This window comes from Neovison vison, chromosome 7, assembly GCF_020171115.1.
Source record: "Neovison vison isolate M4711 chromosome 7, ASM_NN_V1, whole genome shotgun sequence".
NCBI classification, from domain to species: Eukaryota; Metazoa; Chordata; class Mammalia; order Carnivora; family Mustelidae; genus Neogale; species Neogale vison.
In genome coordinates, this window is record NC_058097.1 from 16940642 (window position 1) to 16960928 (window position 20287).

The 20287-nt window shown below is 45.5% G+C and overlaps 1 protein-coding gene across 1 annotated transcript in view; it reads right to left on the reverse strand.

Moving 5' to 3' along the window:
* Positions 1 to 200: 200 nt before the first annotated feature.
* CDH1 (cadherin 1) overlaps positions 201 to 20287 on the reverse strand; it is an 85415-nt gene continuing 65328 nt past the window's right edge. Inside the window, exons 10-16 of the mRNA XM_044255854.1 lie at positions 19355 to 19599; positions 13071 to 13216; positions 9337 to 9561; positions 8788 to 9018; positions 5086 to 5216; positions 3343 to 3486; positions 201 to 1759 (exon numbers count right to left, since the gene is read on the reverse strand). Of these exons, the coding sequence (XP_044111789.1) occupies positions 1550 to 1759; positions 3343 to 3486; positions 5086 to 5216; positions 8788 to 9018; positions 9337 to 9561; positions 13071 to 13216; positions 19355 to 19599 (1332 nt within the window). The 3' untranslated portion in view covers positions 201 to 1549. The remainder of the gene's footprint in view (positions 1760 to 3342; positions 3487 to 5085; positions 5217 to 8787; positions 9019 to 9336; positions 9562 to 13070; positions 13217 to 19354; positions 19600 to 20287) is intronic.

The window sequence follows — 20287 nt, forward strand, 5'->3', positions numbered from 1 at the left end:
AAAACAGCTGACAGTAAAGCAATTCAGATAAAATTGTTCTCCATGGTTGTCAAAAGTTTCTTGAAGTTTGCATTTCTTTTTTTTTTTTTTTAAAGATTTTATTTATTTATTTGAGAGAGAGACAGTGAGAGAGAGCATGAGCGAGGAGAAGGTCAGAGAGCGAAGCAGACTCCCCATGGAGCTGGGAGCCCGATGTGGGACTCGATCCCGGGACTCCAGGATCACGCCCTGAGCCGAAGGCAGTCGTCCAACCAACTGAGCCACCCAGGCTTCCCGAAGTTTGCATTTCAATTAAAAGAAGATCCAAATCAAAGTTCTCCTCATCCTCCCCATGCTAACACCCTTCAGGGCACATCTTCTTTCTGTTCCTCAGGGGGAAAAATCGGATTTCCTAAATATTCTTGGTTTTCTACACACGCTTGGAATTTGCGGCAGATGTGTCCAGATGAACCATTTTCTGTAGACATCAACAAAAGCAGGCACTTGGGGATTGTGGGTTTCAGGTACAAACTCTGGCATGAGGATCCTGACAAGACACACATGCTGATGTTCTTCTATTCTTCAGAATTTTCAGAACAGAGGCAGAGCCGCCTCAATCATTCACAGTCTCAGTTGGCTAAATTGCCAGGATCAGTGACACATCTCTCCTGCCACCTCCAAGCCCGTTTCTCATGCTGTCCTCAGCTGTGACAAACCACCTTCTGCCTTTGGCTGCGGCACTTGGACACTATCTTAAATGTCAAAATAGATCACTCTTTTGAAAGACAAATGAACATTAGAAGTTGAGTGGCACCTGAAAACTCATCACCTTTTCTGCTCAGTGTTCCCTGCTGAGAACCAAAGTACCTCCATAAGGACATACACATAACAAACATACTTATGCAGAACAAGTAAGTGGATGGACACTAATTTCAAGTTATGTACTTAAGAAATCAAAAAGGAGATCCATTAAAGGTCTTAGGAGTCCATGATACTCAGTCACACTATGGCCAGACTAAGACCAAGTCTCCTACCCTGAAAGGGCCCAACAATTTCTCCAACAGAGAACTCTTGTCTGGGGCAATAGAAGTTCAGGAGGAGTAAGAGTGGGTATCACAACAGGGGACACCAGTGCACTGATAGGAGAAAAAAAGAACACAGATTAAAAATAATTACACATATATACATACACATACACACAAAATAGGGCAGGGGAGTCTTCCCTTACTCTAAAAAAATGAGACAGAAATCTGTAAGTTGCTAACACAATCTTCTGGAGACTGAAGCTATTCTTTTGAAATATTAAACATGTGGGGGGGTCTATGGACAGCATCACCATTTAAAGAACAATGAAAGAAAAAAAGCTTCAAGTAAGAGGTCAAAATCATTCTAACACACACAGATTAGATCTCTAAAGTGGTAATCCTAACTATTCTAACTGCATCACCGAGCAGTCTCTCTTCCCCGGAAACTCATCTCAAGTGAAGGTCGCTGGAAAACCATTATTCCCCCTGCATTTTCCACCACATGGCTTGAGGACCCTTCTCCTTCCCCATTTGCCTCAAGTCCCCTAGTCGTCCTCGCCGCCGCCGTACATGTCCGCCAGCTTCTTGAAGCGATTGCCCCATTCGTTCAGGTAGTCATAGTCCTGGTCCTGGTCTGACTCTGAGGAGTTCAAGGAGCTCAGACTAGCAGCTTCGGAGCCGCTCCCTTCATAGTCAAACACCAGCAGAGAGTCGTAAGGAGGAGCGGTGGGGTCAGTGTCCGCTGCCTTCAGGTTCTAAAGAAGAAGGAAGATGGTAGGATCTTTCAGTGAGAAGAATCACAATCTTTGCTGATCAGGCAAGATGCCTTCTCTAGGTGACTCCAGCAACGCGTAATGCAGGATAACACAGCCATCCTACAGAACACCAGGGGCAGTCAGCACCAGTAACATAAATGCATACAAACTGGCAAGGAAGACCGACAATACACAGTTGATGAAAAGAGAACATCACGGGTAAAGATGCAAAATGTTTTCCCCTAAACGAACGATAAATTTTACGTAGGCAGGAGAGAAACCAGCCAGTCAGGACAGACAGAGGCTGAAAACAATGAGGACAGTCGTGAGGGTCCATATAGCATTTCCACCTGGAAAGGTCTGGAAGGATAAATGCCAAACTGTTAACTCTGGAGAGTTGGGGGCAGTAAGGAAAGACTTGCATTATGTTTTCTTTATATACATTTTCAACGCTTATTATTTTATTCTAGGTAGCAAACACTATTTTGGTAATTAAGAAAAAAAGGAAACTACCATCCACCAGCTGTGATGACACACAATGAATGTTAATGGACGAAAGCACCCGGATTCATATTTATCTAAGAGGGAGGTTTTAACTGGCCCTTCCCATTCCCAGCTTCCTAGAAGATCCAGCCTGGTCACTTCCAGCACTGCTGGTTTTGTGTAGTAGCTGGTAATGACTCCCAGAGCAACTAAAGCAAAACCAGCCTCTACCACAAAGACTCACCGAAGGCCACTGAACCATCAGACAAGCCCTGAAAATCACTGTAGTAACTGAGCAAGGGTTCAGGTACATAGTTTAAGGAAACAGATCCTGCCAAACTATTATCTTACTTGATTCTTTGCTCATCCCAACCACCAATCTGTCCTCATCTTACCATAAGCTAATTAAACTTAATGCCTTATTTCTCATTCTCCCTTGCAGAAAAGGACCATCTCGGACAGTTCTGGCCAGTAACATATAGGATGAACTCCCGTACTTGCATTAACGATTGGCCAGAACAAAGATTTCTGGCCTCTGCTCAGCCCTTCCTACTTCTTCTTGACTGGAATACAGACCCAAGGCCTGGAAGTGCGGCAGCCATCTTGTGATCACGTGACAGCAAACATGAGAACAAGGATTTATGAGGTTAATCTCATAGCTGTTTAAGCTTCTGGAATTCATAGCTGAATGAATTTCTGACATACACACACTGCTGCTCTACTTCTGGCCCTTAGGCAGACCTGTGATACACATTTAATATCACTCAACCAGCAGTGGGATGCAGGTGACAAAAAGGCCTATTAGTGAAACCAAACTGGATCTCTTCTGAATCTCTTTTAGTTTCATTTCTACTTCTACTAAATCCTTACAAGCAATTCTCCATTTCGCCATATGGATACTGCAAATTCACTATGAACAGTTTGAAGTGCTTTTAGTTCTGAAATTCAGATGAGACACAAATAAAAAATAGCATTCAGGGATCAGGCAAGGAGAACACGTGGTAAAGGAAAGAATCTAAAGACATTTTCCTCACTTTCAACGCAGCTGTGCCTGAGTTTAGAGACAAGCTGCACCTTGGCGTTTGACTTTGCGAACTTACTTCATCAATGAAGTTTCCAATTTCATCAGGATTGGCAGGGCGGGGCAGGTAATGGGGCACACTCAGGAGTGTTGGCGCCACATCATTGCGAGTTACTTCCGGCCGAGCTTCCAGGCCCCTGTGCAACTGGCTCAAGTCAAAGTCCTTTGGAGGAAAAGGTAAAAATAGAACAAAGAGTATTAAAAAAAGAAAAAAGGTCACACAAACCCAGGGCTATATCTGGGTACAGATTCCATGATCAGATAATGCTCTTTCAACTGCGTGACAGTGTAAGCATGTGCCAATGTAATCCGAAATGACAGTTTTCAACCTAAGAGTTTCCAACATAGCATTAGAAGGAAAAAACACCATGAAAGAATTGTGAGGAAAAACTGGGGGCCTGGATGTAGACTGCTGTACCTTATTAAGTCCCAGGCGATCTACAGGTTCTAGAGAGCCTTGCTGCCCTAGACTGATCGTCTCTTGCCAAATCCACACACTGAAACCTAATCCCCAATGTGGTGGTATCTGGAGGGGCAACTTCTGGGAGGTGATTAGGTCAGAAGGGTAAATGGAGCCCTTGGGAACAGGATTAGCGCCAGGATAATAAAAGATACGCTCGAGTTCCCTGTCTGCAATGCTGAGGACATGTGAGATCATGTATGACTGTGAGCCGGGAAGCGGGACCCCATCGAACACCAAATCTGCTGGTGCCTCGATCTTAGACATCCCAGCCCCCAGAACCATGAGAAAGAGAATTTCTGTGGTTTTTCAGCCACCTGTCTGTGGCACCTTGTCTAGCAACCCACCTAGACTAAGGCACTAGCTGAGATAAGGAGTTATCCCGCAAATGCCTGAAGAACATTTCTCTGTACTCAGTATGTTCTACAAAGCAGGAATTGATTTTTTTTTTTGAAGATTTTATTTATTTGAGAGAGAGAGAGAGAGAGAGAGAGAGAGCATGAGAAGGGGGAGGGTCAGAGGGAGAAGCAGACTCCCTGCCAAGCCGGGAGCCTGATACAGGACTCAATCCTGGGACTTCAGGATCATGACCTGAGCCGAAGGCAGTCGCTTAACCAGCTGAGCCACCCAGGCACCCGGGAATTGAATTTCTAATGAATGGCTGTTCTTCCAGACCACAGAGCTCAGCAAAGATAATCATGCATGGCCAGGGTCAAAGCAGAACTCTGACAGGGGGCCTGGGGTTCCCTTTCTAAATGGAATACACTTTCAAAATTCTCCAAAAGGCTCCTGGCCAGCCCAGTCAGTAGAGGATCCAACTCCTGATCTTGGGATCATGAGTTTGAGCCCCATGCTGGGCATAGAGATTACTTTAAAAAAAAAAAAAAAAAAAGTCTCCAGAAAACTCTAGGCTAAGGCAAGACCGTATTCAAAATAAAGGAAAATAAAGAAGGCCTAAAGATTTAACATGTACAAAAAGGAAGAAAAGAATTTTAGCATACCTATAAGCTCAAGGGAAACAAAGTATTACAATAGAGTAGTTGCTTTATGGCAACAGTAATTTGATGTTTGTGGCCTGAGAACAGCAATAAGAAGACTAGGCTCTGGAGTCAAACTACATGGTCCTCCTGCTTCCTACCTACCTCTGAGACTACCAGCAAGTCACTTACTCTTTGCCTCTGTTCATTCATCTGGGTCCTGAACAGAACAATACTATTTCAAAGGCCTACCTTCTCCTAACCATTGCATTTTCCAAATAGAGAGATCTCCACTTAGCTTTTTATCATGGTTTTAAAAATGTACCTGATCCTCTTCTCCGCCTCCTTCTTCATCATAGTAGTAAACGTTGTCCCGGGTGTCATCTTCCGGGGGGAGTAAGGGCTCTTTGACCACCCCTCTCCTCCGAACAAACAGCAGAAGCAGCAGAATGAGGACTGGTGTGGGGGAGAGAGAACGAGGACAACCACAGGTCAAGACGGCCATAAGAAGCCCCTACCACAGAGCATCGCCGCCCTAGCCTACCAGACAGATGGCTGTCACACAACCCATTGCTGATGCTCACACACCGAAGTTAGTGTATGCAGTCAGTGTAACATCGTGGACAATGACATGGGAGCTGAAGTGTGGTCTTTAACTGGCCTTAAACCAATGCGTCATTTCCCAGGATCTGAGCTAAAATAAAATGCTCCAGGCAGAGGAAATGAGGGACCAAGGCCCTGAGGCAGGAGCATGATGGGCAGGACTAAGGAGAGGCGAGGTCAGCATGGCATACGTAACAGGGTGAGCGAGGAAGGGAGGAGCGGACAGGAGTTGAGAGGGTTGGCAGGAACATGGCAACTACTGAAAGGACTTTGGCTTTGATTCTGAACTGCAACCACTGAAGGTTTGTGAGCAGGGGTGGGTCAGCCTAAATGTGATGGACAGATGCATATTATTTTTCATCAGTTCCAAGGAATGAGACACAGACCATTCAATCGCCTAGTATATTCCTTATTTTCTCTTAAGAATCGCATAAGCAAGCTCTAAAATCTGCTTAATTTTCCAAGTTTTCATCTGCCCTTGGGATACTTGTGGGATATATACAATTAATAATTAATTGTTAAAAATTTTTAACTATTTCTTGTGACTGAAAAAAGTATGATTCAGTGTGTGGGGTTTTTTTGTTTGTTTTTGTTTTGTTTTGTTTAAATAGGTGCTTGTGCCCGACCTCTAAAGGACACCTACTGAAGCCATCTTGCACTGAAACAGGAGGCTGCATAGATTTGGGGGAAAGATTTCTTGCAAGTATCCAACCTTCCTATTGTTTTTTGAAATCAGCAAGATTCCCAGACTTTCCACAGATGAACAATGTAACTTCATTGGCCACAATTCACAAACAGGAATATGGAGTACTTGCTCCATGGGCCAAGACCTGTCTCAGCACTGACGATACAGTACTTAACACCACGTAAGATGCAAGCAGTCACCATCCTGGTGGAGCTCCGAGCCACTAAAAGCAGGTTCATCGTTTCCAAGAAGACGCTACTTATCCAACATTACTTAAATGTCACTTAAAGTAACCAAAATATATCCTATCGTTACCACTCCAAGAAGTACTGCCCCCCACACTGTACCACAACCTCGGCCCTCCCACAGATCCCCATGAAGCCTGGCACCAAGCAAGCAACCCAACACTGAGGGATGCCAAGAAAACCTTTATATCCTCGCGTCTTTCTAGTGTAACCTTTGTAAGTGTAAGTTCTATGTTGGCCCACAGGGAACAAGGAGTTCTAAGTCTGAATGCTGGCATTGCCTCTGCTCTCAACACTGTTCCGCATCTGTCCACATCTGAGCATTCTGCAGTGTCACTCTTGTCCCCTGTGCCTAATGCAATCTATCCCAAGCACACTGAGGTAATGCTATTACTCAAAAGTCAATTCTTGGGCGCCTGGGTGGCTCAGTGGGTTAAGCCGCTGCCTTCGGCTCAGGTCATGATCTCGGGGTCCTGGGATCGAGGCCCGCATCGGGCTCTCTGCTCAGCAGGGAGCCTGCTTCCCTCTCTCTCTCTCTGCCTGCCTCTCCATCTACTTGTGATTTCTCTCTGTCAAATAAATAAATAAAATCTTTAAAAAAAAAAAAAGTCAATTCTTTTTTTTTTTTTTTTAAAGATTTTATTTATTTATTTGACAGAGAGAAATCACAAGTAGGACAAGTAGGCAGAGAGGCAGGCAGAGAGAGAGGAAGGAAAGCAGGCCCTCCGCCGAGCAGAAAGCCCGACGCGGGACTCGATCCCAGGACCCTGAGATCATGACCTGAGCTGAAGGCAGCGGCTTAACCCACTGAGCCACCCAGGCGCCCCAAAAGTCAATTATTTTCAATGTAACAACGATCTTTAACATATTCCTAAGAATGAAAGTACTAGTTAGTAACTGCCATCCCCAAAGCTGACTGGCCTAGGTATAAGGGGAGTGGGAAGGAAACGGCCAGACAGGGCTTGTACAAGGGCACCCACGATGATGGCAGAGGAAGGGGAATTCACCTCATCCCACAGTGGCAATAAAGCCAGGTGAACGCGGAGGAACAGAGGTCCAGAAAGCTCACTGAATTCTGAACGACACTCTCCTTCCTTCTCAGTTTTGAGGGGACACAAGTAGCAGAGGGCGGGAGCAAAGCAATCTGTTAAAGCAGCAAGCAGTGGGATTAAGAACATCTGTGTTGGGGCGCCTGGGTGGCTCAGTGGGTTAGGCCGCTGCCTTCGGCTCAGGTCATGATCTCAGGGTCCTGGGATCGAGTCCCACATCGGGCTCTCTGCTCAGCAGGGAGCCTGCTTCCCTTCCTCTCTCTCTCTGCCTGCCTCTCCGTCTACTTGTGATTTCTCTGTCAAATAAATAAATAAAATCTTTAAAAAAACAAAAAAACAAAAAACAAAACATCTGTGTTGAGTCTAAACTGAAACCCCAGGATTTTTGCCACTGCTCCCTCTAAGAACTTTCTTCTACTCCAGCCTCACTGGCCTCCTCTTTGCCCTTCACAGTGCAATTGAGCCTTCCTCTCTGTGCCTTCATTAGTGTGGGAACCCTCACGAATTCCCCTCTGTCCACCTGGATAGCACCGGCCTCTGTCCCAACCATCCTACACCTTCCATCAAAACTTCCTTGAGGGCTAACTCACATCCACCCTTTCTGATAGTAAAAGCATCCATGACCTGGACCACCCTTTCCAGCCCCGAATTTAAAAACTATTTTTGAAAATTTTCTAAACGACTTGCCATCACCAAGTTTTTAGAAACCGTAACGGCAACCGAAGGGTCCAGTTTCTAGGTGGGACCCGGTGGTAACAGTTTCAAAGACTATGGCAGGAACGGACACAGCTCCCCCCAGTATCCTTTTCCCCATTCTGTCCTTTCAGTCACAGATACTCACTGTTCACCCTTCACTCCACCCCCACCCGATGCCAAGGTTTAAATGGGCACACGGCCATGCAGTTCAAGTGGGAAATTCTCGGTGTGGCTGTGTTTGGGCCAATGGGATGGGACTGGGGGTGACTCGTGTCATTTCCAGGTATGTCCTTCCCACGTTCTCCAGCAACCCTTCTCCAGGATGGAATGTGGACTGTGGAAGCAGAAGTGGTGGAGGTGAGCTGGAGAGCTTGGACCATGCTGATGAGGAGACGACCCTCAGGCCTTGCTGCTCCAAGCTGGTCCAAGGACCTGCAGCTCCTGCACCACCGGGGAGCTGGTGACAAATGTGGAATCTGCGGTTCCCACCCCAGACCCCTCCCAGATGACCAGCTCAGAATCCTCATGCAGGTGACTGCATGTCCTCTGCATGACTGTTATGTCCTCGAGCATGAGCAGCACTCCCAAGGACTGGGAGAACAACACAATAGAAGGACTGGGCTCCTAATGATCTCATGGAACAGGGCCACATTCCAGTCTTGGCCAACTTATCTCTGAACCATTCAGTAAGGGACAGAGCTTCCCCGTTTTAGAAGCCAAAGGCTGAACCGCCTGGCAGGCATACGTACTTAGTAAAGCGAGGATTCCTCCGAGAATGCCCAGAATGGCAGGAACCTGCAAGCCTGCCTCGGCGTATGGCGCCACCCTCTTGCAGTTGTTGGTGACCCCTTCGCAGTCGCACACGTACACATCCAGGGTGGTCACCTGGTCCTTGTTCTGGTTATCCGTGAGCTTGAGATTTATTTTGTAGTCACCCAACTCTAAGGTTTTTCTCGGCTTCAAAATTAGAGATTCACGGGCTGGAGGAAGCAACAAAAATGAATGATTGGACAAGGGGAGAAAAAAGCCTCATTCTAGCATAAAATTATTAGGGTCAAGAAAATGGAGCTGCCTGGGTCACAGATTACTGGACAGTACTTAGCAGAATCAGATACCAGAAAGGAAAGGGCTCTTTGGTGCACGCCTCAAATGTAGAAGGGGTAAGTGAACACACGCCAAACTGAAGGGTGGCGTCTGGAAGTTAAGAAGGGAATTTCAGAAAGGGGGAAGGTAGAAGCAGGGATGGGAGCAGGGAAAGCATGTGGTCAAAGTTCCTGAAGTAAGATTCCAGTTCCCACCTTGGTCATTGTACTCAATGGTCCAGTTGACACTTGCCCCATGCGTTAGTTCTGCTGTGAAGGGAGATGTGTTGGGCGGAAGATCTGGGTCAATGATGTTGATGACATGAGGCTGTGGATTCTTCTGGCAGAAGTCCATATTTCGAGGTTCTGGTACAGGGCCATTGTCATTCACATCAGAGAGGATCAGGAGGAGGGTTCCCGTTCCAGTAGCAACTGGAGAACCTAAGAGAAAATACACAGGAAATACTACGGCTCAAGAACATTCATGGGGTGCCTGGGTGGTTCAGTGGGTTAAGCCTCTGCCTTCGGCTCAGGTCATGATCTCAGGCTCCTGGGATCAAGCCCTGCATCAAGCTCCCTGCTCAGCAGAGAACCTGCTTCCTCCTCAATCTCTCTCTCTCTCTCTCTCTCTGCCTCTCTGCCTACTTGTGATCTCTGTCTGTCAAATAAATAAGTAAAATCTTTACTAAAAAAAAAAAAAAATTCATGAAGCTCTACTGCCTCCCATCTGCCCAAATCCCAATCTTGGTTTGACTCTTTAGGGACCCATCAGCAGGTGCCCCCCACCCCCCATCACGGGGGATCTTCACTTTAGCTCTGGCTGCTTTCTGACATGCTTTTCCCCTAGTCTGACAGCAATTATTCAAATTATGCTCACACAAAGGACACCCCCCTTCCCTCTTCTACACATACCTTTATGCACCCATTAAACTTTAACCCCTCTAAGAATTCCTCATTCCATTTCCCCCCCACCCCACAATTCTCCCTTTTCAGAGCTTCTGTGGTTTGAAGGTCATTATCAAAGGGTTGAGCTTTTTAAACTGCTGCAAGGTGCTTTTGAAAATAGACTGAGGGTGGGGGAAGACCCGGCCACTTCTGTGTGGATTTCTTTTACCTTCTGACATAGCATCTAGCATACGGTGGTAGAAAAAGTAGACACTCAACTATAACCATCCATGTTAGATTATGATAGAAAAAAAACACAGGACTCTTATCTTGAACTTAGAAAGGGTTATACCCGGGTAGCAAGACTATAGTGCTACTGTTGTGTGTGTGGTTTTTTTTAACCCTATAAAAAAAAATCATGGTTAAAACAAACCACATAGCCTAAAATTTACCATCTCAACCATTTTAAAGTTCATTTCACATTTTAGGTTCAACAATGTAAGTATATTTCCACTGCTGTGGAACAGCTCTCCAGAACCTTGTCATCTTGCAAAACTCAAACTCAGGACCCATTTAACAACTACCTACTTTCGGGGCGCCTGGGTGGCTCAGCGGGTTAAGCTGCTGCCTTAGGCTCAGGTCATGATCTCAGGGTCCTGGGATGGAGTCCCGCATCGGGCTCTCTGCTCAGCAGGGAGCCTGCTTCCTCCTCTCTCTCTCTGCCTGCCTCTCTGACTACTTCTGATCTGTCAAATAAAGAAAAATCTTAAAAAAAAAATTAAAAAACAAACAAACAAACAAAAAACAACTACCTACTTTCCTTTTCCTCCCAGCCCCTGGTTACCACCATTCTACTTTGTCTCTATGAATTAGACTGCTTTCAGACCTTAAGTAAGTGGAACCATAAAGTATTTGCCTTTTTGTGACATGGCTTTTACTTAGCATAATGCCCCCAAGATTCATTTAGGTTTTAACTTGTGACAGGATGCCCTTCCTTTTTTAAAGGCTTAACAATATTCCATTGTATGCATATACCGTATTTTGTTTATACATCATCAAATCTTTATCTTATCGTATGTATTTAAAAAATAGGTAGTGTCATTTACAATTTTTTTTCTTTTTTAAAGATTTTTATTTATTTATTTGATAGAAAGATCACAAATAGGCAGAGAGGCAGGCAAATAGAGAGGAGGAAGCAGGCTCCCTGCTGCGGAGAGAGCCCGATGCGGGGCTCGATCCCAGGACCCTGGGATCATGACCTGAGCAGAAGGCAGAGGCTTAACCTACTGAGCCACCCAGGCACCCCTCTTTTTCTTTTAAGATTTTATATATTTATTTGACAAGAGAGAGATACAGGGAGAGGGAACACGAGGCAAAGTGGGAGAGGGAGAACCAGGCTTTCCGCCAAGCAGGGAGCCCGATGCAGGGCTGCATCCCAGAATCCTGGGATCATGACATGAGCTGAAGGCAGATGCTTAATGACTGAGCCACCCAGGTACCCCTAAAATTTTTTCTAATTAAAAAAGAAGCTAATAGATTTTTTAAGAAGCCTCATTCTTCTTCCTCGTAGACTTACATTAAAAAGTACTGAGTCACGCACAAAGTGACACTTAAAGGAATCATTCGCCACCATCATACCTGAGCCACGATTATGAGGTCAGGGGTCGGCAAACTAAGGTCTTCCAGGCAAATTAAGAAACATAGCTGTGCTCATTCCCCCTTTAAAGATTACCTATGGATGTTTCTAGGCTGGAAAGGCAATCAAGACCACATGGCCCGTAGACACTAAAATACTTATTCCCTGGCCCTTTGTTTACAGAAAGTCTGCCAACCCATGTTCAGGAGCCATTTCCTCCACCTACTTCCAGGCCAGGGGCTGGAAAGGCTGTTTCTAAATAGCCAGCCAAGGGAAACACTTGCACACAGAGGCCATGGACAAGGATGTTTCCTTACGAAACTCATAGGAGTATCGAGTAAGTGGAAACCACCCCAAGTGTTCTTTGATGTGTGAATGATTAAAGTATGCTATATCCAGATAACATTAATACAAAGAGATAGATTTATAAGGCATCAAAATATATCTGGGTCTTTAAGACATATTATCAATAATAATAAACTAAATAGCAAATAAATTCACTTTCATTTAAATCAACATATACAAAATAATGGCTTTTTAAAGTTTTTTTAGAAGATGATTTTTATTTACTTATTTGACAGAGAGCGAGCGAGAAAGGGAAGACAAGCGGGGGAGTGGAAGAGGAAGAAGCGGGATTCCTGCTGAGCAGTGAGCATGATACAGGGCTCGATCCCAGGACCCTGACCAGGATCATGACCTAAGCCAAAGCCAGACGCTTAACAACTGAGCCACCCAGGCACCCCCAAAATAATGTTTTTTGTTTTGTTTTGTTTTGTTTTTTTAAAGATTTTATTTATTTATTTGACAGAAAGAGACCACAAGTAGGCAGAGAGGCAGGCAGAGAGAGAGAGAGGAGGAAGCAGGCTCCCTGCCGAGCAGAGAGCCCGATGCGGGACTCGATCCCAGGATCCTGAGATCATGACCCGAGCCGAAGGCAGCGGCTTAACCCACTGAGCCACCCGGGCGCCCAAAATAATGGTTTTTGTAATAAAAACAAAACCAGGCTGTAAACTAGATAGTGCCTTTATAATAAACTCTATTTCTATATGCATGTAAATGTATTCAAATACAGAGTCTGGAAGGAGCCACATTTCACTACTAATGATGAGGATAAAAATTACAATAGTCCTGATAGAGCATACACTCTTCTAGGGCACTTTTACATAAATGAGCTCATTAAAAATCCAGATGGGATATTATCATTTTACCAGATAGAGGAACAGAGGGACATAAGCTTTTGTCTTAGGATCTAGACCAAGGTAGGAAGGAGTGGGTTCAGGTGTAATTATTTGTACTTTGAAAATCATATGCCTTGAAGAAAACAAGGAAAAAGAATGAACTCTGGCCTCCAAAAGCAAGGTATGGGGTAAAGGAGCATACTGGCCAGGAGGGTGAGATGGCAAAGGTCACACGCTAAGGGCAGCCTTACCGTTGTCAACGGCTATGATGACGGCCTCGTACGTGCTGTTCTTCACATGCTCCGTGTCCTCTCTGTCCAGCACAGCCCGAGTGAAAATGGCACCAGATTCTGGATTAATCTCCAGCCAACTGGCAGCATCCCTCCAAATCCGGTACCTGGGAAGGCACAAACTCTGCCTTAGAACAGTACACCGAACAGCACCTAGGTGAAGAAGACTAAGGGTCCTCATCGCTCATCGAACCCATCTACAGCAAAGTATGACCATCCACGTCCCCTTCAAGTTGCAGACCTCACGTTCCTTCACTCAGAAATGCTTCAGCGTGTTAGCCCCTAAGAACAGAGGCATTTTCTTCCATGATGATGATTTAATTTCAGGAAACAGAACTTTGATATCATACTCTTATTTAATATATGGCACATATTTAAATTGTCCATTTCCCCAAAACTGTCCTCCAGAACATTCCTGCCCAGATTCTGGATCCATCCATGCCTAACATTTAGACGTCATGTTTCCCTAATTTGGAACTAGTCCTTAGCCTTTCTTTTCTTTCTCAACACTTTCTGGAAGTGTAGGCCAGGGGTGCCTGAGTAGGGCAGTCAGTTAAGCACCTGACCCTTGGTTTCTCCTCAGGTCATGACTGGTCAGGAGATCAAGCCCCACAGCCAGCTCTACACTCAGCACGAGTCTGCTTGAGGGTCTTTCTCCCTCTTCCTCTGCTCCTCCCCCCCAGTTCTCTTTCTCTGAAGTAAAAAAGTCTTACAGCACCACCAACAAAAAAGTCAAGTAGAGGCCACTTGTTCTGTAGAAAGCCCCTCAATTTGGGTTGGTCTGATCATTACCCCCTAAGTAGTTTCTTTTTCTTATTTTTATTTAAAAAAATTTTTTTAAAGAGTTTATTTATTTATTTGAGACAGAGAGAGAGTGGGAGCAGGGGAGCAGAGTGAGAGGGAGAAGCAGGCTCCTCATTGGGCAGGGAGTCCGATGCAGGGCTCGATCCCAGGATCCCAACCTGAGCTGAAGGCAGATGCTTAATGACTGAGCCACCCCGGCACCCCTCCCTCCTAAGCAGTTTCACATTATATGAGGGAAGGGGAAGCAAGAAGAGTGTGGAGATAATATATCAATTATATAATCGTATCAATCAGATAGGAGGCACGTGAGAGCTATCCTTTTCTTGGTGATGTTCACTTCCATCACTTGGGGAAGTGACAGGCAATCAGAACTCTTTACAGCAAAGGTACCTTTTTTCTCACGTTAATTAATCTATGACCTGAGAGGAGAAAATGTCACAATAGCCTGTTCCCCGAAGTTTCATCCAAGAGATTTAACATCTATGGACAATTCTTGCCTGAAGCAATGAATACTATCCTGTGTGTGTGTGTTTTAAGATTTATTATTTGTCAGAGAGAGAGAGAGAGAGAGAAAGCACAAGCAGGGGAAGCAGCAGACAGAAGGAGAAGCAGGCTTCCTGCTGAGCAAGGAGTGTGATGTAGGACTCAATCCCAGGATCCTGGGATTATGACCTGAGCGGGAGGCAGACGCTTCCCCAACTGAGCCACCTTGATGTCCTGAGATTTTTTTGTTTGTTTGTTTGTTTAATATTTTATTTATTTATTTGACAAAGAGAGAGAAAGACAGTGAGAGAAGAAACACAAGCCAGGGGTGTGGGAGAGGGAGAAGCAGGCTTCCTGCTGAGCAGGGAGCCCGACCCAGGGCTCGATCCCAGGACCTCTGGGATCCAGACCTGCACTGAAAACAGACACAACCAACTGAGCCACCCAGGCACCCCCTGATCCTATGTGTTTTCTAAAAGCAGACTCTCCCCAAGGGGTATGGCAGCTCACAAACAGTGGCAACATGCCCTCCAGCACCCCTACCATGAGCATGAGGAGGTCTGGTTGACACAGTGGCCCGAGGGTGGGATGCAATACTGGCCTATGTTGGTAGATGCCAGAGAGGCTCAAGTTCCTTCCTATCTTACACAGCGAGAAAAAAGTTTTACTCAAAAAATCCTGTTAAGCTACACCTTATTAGATATACCAGAAACATTCAGTCAGAGAACAAAGGCATGGAAGACAGAGATGGGCGCCTGGGTGGCTCAGTTGGTTAAGCGTCTGCCTTCGGCTCCGGTCACGATCCTGGTGTCCTGGGATCAAGCCTGCAGTTGGACTCCCTGCTCAGTGGGATCCTGCTTCTCCCTCTCCCTCTGCTTTCCCCGAACCGTGTGCTCTATATAAATAAAATCTTTAAAAAGAAAGAAGAAAAACAGATACACTGCTCAGTTATCTGCCAGGGTCATGGAAAGACTCAGAAAAGGAAACAAATAACTTAAGGACACAAGGGCCTTGGATACCTGTATGTACATCCTCACCTCTTTACAAGTGCAAAGCCTTGAACCACAGAGTGGTCTTTACTCCAGGGGTAAGGGCCTCTACACACAATAGTAACACTTGGTCCCTGCACTTAGTCCAAGAGAAGGTTGTTGTTGTTGTTTAAAGATTTATTTATTTAAATCTGACAGAGACAGAATGCATACACGCACACTGAGGGAGAAGCAGACTCCCCACTGAGCAAGGAGCCTGATGAAGGATTCAATCCCAGGACCCTGAGATCACAACCTGAGCCAAAGGCAGACACTTAACCGACTAAGCCACCCGGCTGCCCCTCAAACAGAAATTTAAAATTGCTCATCTCACTACTGCAAGCGAAGATGTCGACCTAGCCTTGAAACCACACACTCCAAGGCTTCATTCATCACTGAACAAAAGCCCAACAAAGTTGTCCCTGGTTTTCCACTCTACTTTTCAAGTATAAACACATCTTACGAAGGGCGCTTGGATGGCTTAGTTGGTTAAGCATCCAACTTTTTTTTTTTTTTTAAGATTTTATTTATTTATTTGACAGAGATCACAAGTAGGCAGAGAGGCAGGCAGAGAGAGAGGAAGGAAGCAGGCTCCCCGCCAAGCAGACAGCCTGATGCGGGGCTCGATCCCAGGACCCTGAGACCATGACCTGAGCAGAAGGCAGAGGCTTTAACCCACTGAGCCACCCAGGCGCCCCAAGCATCCAACTTTTGATCTTAACACAGGTCTTTACTTCAGGGCCATGGGTTCAAATCCCACCTCAAGCTCCCCACTCAGTGGGGAGTCTGCTTGAAATTCTCTCTCCCCCACTTCTCCAGTGCCTTTCTCTCTAAAGTAACTAAATAAAATCTTTAGGAACATAAAGAAAAGCACACACTATGTTAGTGGGGCACCATGAGTTGTAGGGTCTGTTGCTATCTGGACTGTGGGGTGTGGCTTGGGGCATCCAGCCGTGGCTCTGCACCACAATATCTCTGTGGGACTCAACAAAGACCATGGGGTTACTAAGAATGTGTGGAGGCCAAGGTATAGCTGCTGCAGCAGGCGCCCCGTGAGGGACACCAAGTTCGTGCAGGGCAGGACCCAAGAAGGTTGTGCCTCTGGCCTACATGAATAGCGTGCCATGTGAGTGGCTCAAGGTCTCCAAGAACAAGTGCATCCTCAGTTCATCAGGTAAAGGGTGAGGAAACACATCCACGCCAAGAGGAAGACAGAGGAGCTCAACCATGTCCTGGTGGCCACAAGGAAAGTGGCAGCCAAGAAGGACTGAGCCCCTCCCCTTTGCATATAATAAAGCCTTTTTGGAACTTGGAATGAACACACACACATACACACACCCATTATTGGCCCTTTTATGTTTGACCACTTAGAAGAACTCTTCAGATTATGATCGTATCTTGAATATATGGATGAAATCAAAGTATTTTATGTATTTTAAGATTTTATTTTTTTAAAGATTTTATTTATTTATTTGACAGAGGGAGATCACAAGTAGGCAGAGAGGCAGGCAGAGAGAGAGGAAGGGAAGCAGGCTCCCTGCTGAGCAGAGAGCCTGATGCGGGACTTGATCCCAGGACTCTGGGATCATGACCTGCGCCGGAGGCAGAGGCTTTAACCCGCTGAGCCACCCAGGCACCCCTTAAGATTTTATTTTTTAAGTAATCTCCACACCCAATGTGGGGCTCAAACTCACAAGCTCAAGATCAAGAGGTCCACTCCACTGACACTCCACTGACTGAGCCCATCAGGCGACCCTGAAATTACAGTCTATTTTAAAGCAAATCCCAGATGCCAAAAGATTTCTCCTCTGGGGATGCCTGGGTAGCTCAGTTGTTAGGCGTCTGCCTTCGGCTGGGGTCATGGTCCCAGTGTCCTGGGATCGAGCCCCTCATCAGGCTCTCTGCTCAGCGGGAAGCCTGCTTCTCCCTCTCTAGCTGCCCCTGCTTTTGTTCCCCTTCTTGCTATCTCTCTCTGTCATAAATAAATACAATCTTAAAAGATTTCTCCTCTAAATACCTTAGCACATATCTTATATAGGAAAAGTTAAAAACAAAAACAAACCAACAATCAGAATGCCACTAACACATCTTACAAAAACAATTACTTAACGTCATTGAATGCCAACTCCATGTTCAAATATCTCAAATTGACTGAAGGGTGTCTTTATAGTTGGACCGTTGAATCTATATTCAAGTGTAGTCTACACATTACCCTTGGATCGCCTGCCTGTTAGTACTCTCTTCCTGCACAGCAGTCCCCCTACCCTTTTGCCATTCATTGATTTCATGGAAAACATTGCCATTTGCCACAGAGTTCCTACATTCTGTGTTTGGCCCACTGTCTCCTTGTGGCACTTAAGTAGTTTCTTCATTCCCTGCATTTTTAAAAAGATTTTATTTATTTATCTGCCAGAGAGAGAGAGAGAGAGATCACAAGTAGGCAGAGAAGCAAGTTGAGAGAGGGGAAGCAGGCTCCCCGCTGAGCAGAAAGCCCACTGCGGGGCTCAATCCCAGGACCCTGAGATCATGACCTGAGCCAAAGGCAGACGCTTTAACCCACTGAGCTACCCAGGCGCCCCATTCTCTGCATTTCTTCAAAATCAGATCCTAATGTTTGACTACTTCCTGTCCCAACTTTTGTTTTCTCCAAAACCATTTCCTCAGGGGCACTGTGCGCACGCCGCTGATCACATGAGGTGGCTGGCATGTTATGTCATGCGGTCCTTGCCTTTTTTTTTTTTTTTTGTAACAGTAAATGTTAACATTGATCAGAAGGTTTTGGTGTTATTAGTCTCCATTGAAAATTTCCCCATCACCCTTGATCTAAGGACTCAGTTCTAGCAGCCTTTAAGATCATTACCTGTCCCCTTTGTTTAGTTCATTCTGTAGAGGGCACATCCACCGTCTAGAGGTATTCAGGAGCTCTTTCCCTTAGTACAGAATCGGCAATAAAAAGTCTCCAGAAGAGAAGCACCTGGGTGGCTTAGTCGGTTCAGCATCTGCCTTTGGCTTCGGTCACAATCCCAGGGTGCTAGGATCAACCCCCACGTAAGGCTCCCTGCTCAGCAGGGAGTCTGCTTTCCCCTCCCTCTCTGCCTCTCCCTGCGGCTCGTGCTCTCTTGCTCTCTCAAATAAATTGGTAAAAATTTTTTTAAATTCCCAGAATAACCTTAAAAGTTGAAATCACACTTAAAAAATCTTTTTGTTTGAAGTTTATTAAGTGAAAAGCACTGCTACTAAAACACAAACACCCCTCAAAATAAGAACATACTCAATTAGTTAGCAAGACGGTACTCCAGATTTGTAGAACGTTTTTTCTAAATAGTTCATTGTTACAGTTTTCCTCTAAAGCAAATATTAACAGGTAGGAACCTCTCTGTGAAGAGGAAGTGGGCTCATTGGCCAAGCCCTGCTACCCCTGGAAATCACACTATTACTAACAAAGACACACGTGTCATGTTGGGATTTGGGCTCTAGTAACTTTTTCCTAGCCAAATCCAGCCCTCCAAAGATGAAGGACGTTCTTTGTCATACATGGTCACGGGTGCTGCTGTTGGTGACCACATGTGTTTTCAACGTAGGTGGGTGTGATTTAGATTACAGAGGCGCCTTCCAGTTTAAAAGGAGAGGAAATCGTGAACTACTTTTAACACAAGGGCATTCATTTCAATTAAAAGCACATTCCGGCCTCACTGCATTACCTTGAAGAGAGGAAGCACAGTAAATCTAGAATGGCTATCTGTGGAGGGAATGGAAAAGATTGAGGAATGGGAATTTAAAAAAAAAAAGCCAAAAGAGAAGAGTTTTGCACAGACCAACGATGATAAAGCTCTATAAACTAAGTATTTTATACACATTCACGCAAGCGCGCACACACACACACACACACACAGAGTTGCTGCCAGTCTGTTGAAAAATTCTCCAACTTACGTTATGCTCTGTTCCATGAACTGGTCCGGGTCCTTGGCAGTGTAAGACGTGATTTCCAGGCCCACGCCGAAGTCTTCAGGTATGTTCACTTCCTTTGGGCAAGGCACAAAGACGGGGGCTTCATTCACGTCCTCCACATCCACAGTGACAGTGGCCGTGGAGGTGGAGAGAATGACCTCAAACGGGGCTACATTCACGACGGTCACATACAGAATATACTGCCGCTTGGCCTCGAAATCCAAGCCCTAAGGAGCAGAAACAAAAGGGGTTAACAAATACATTCTTTGTTAGTGTTTAAAAAAAAAAAAAAATGACACGCTTAACTATTGCTGTGGCTGGCTCTCTGATCTGGCTGCATTAGGAAGAAGTTAACTTAAAAACTTCTGAAGAAAATAAAGGCCTACACCCTGACCCAGTGAACAATAATCTACCTCCCCACCTCGGGGGTGGGGGCAGGATGTGGATGTTTTTCAAAAGCTAAATGCAACCATATTAAAGATAAGAACCCTAGAGGAACCTTAAGTGTCTGCCTTCGACTCAGGTCACGATCCCAAAGTCCTGGGATCGAGCCCCACACCAGGGTCCCTGCTCAGTGGGAAGCCTGCTTTCCCTCTCCCACTCCCCCTGCCTGTATTCCTGCTCTCACCATCTCTCTCTCTCTCTCTCTCTCTCATAAATAAATAAAATCTTTAAAATAAATAAAAAGAGGTAAGAACCCTAGCAGAGAGTAACAAACTATGTGAAGCCTTGAATAGCACAACCCAGTAAGCAAACACTAGCACCTTAAGTCATCTACTATCCAGGACTAGTAAGAATGTTGGCATGCTATGTGACATATGGTCTGTGCAAGAGCAGATGGACAGAAGACCCTGCTCCTGACCTCGCTGACCTCAATTAAATTTAGTGACAACATGCAGTTCAGTTATCAGCCAG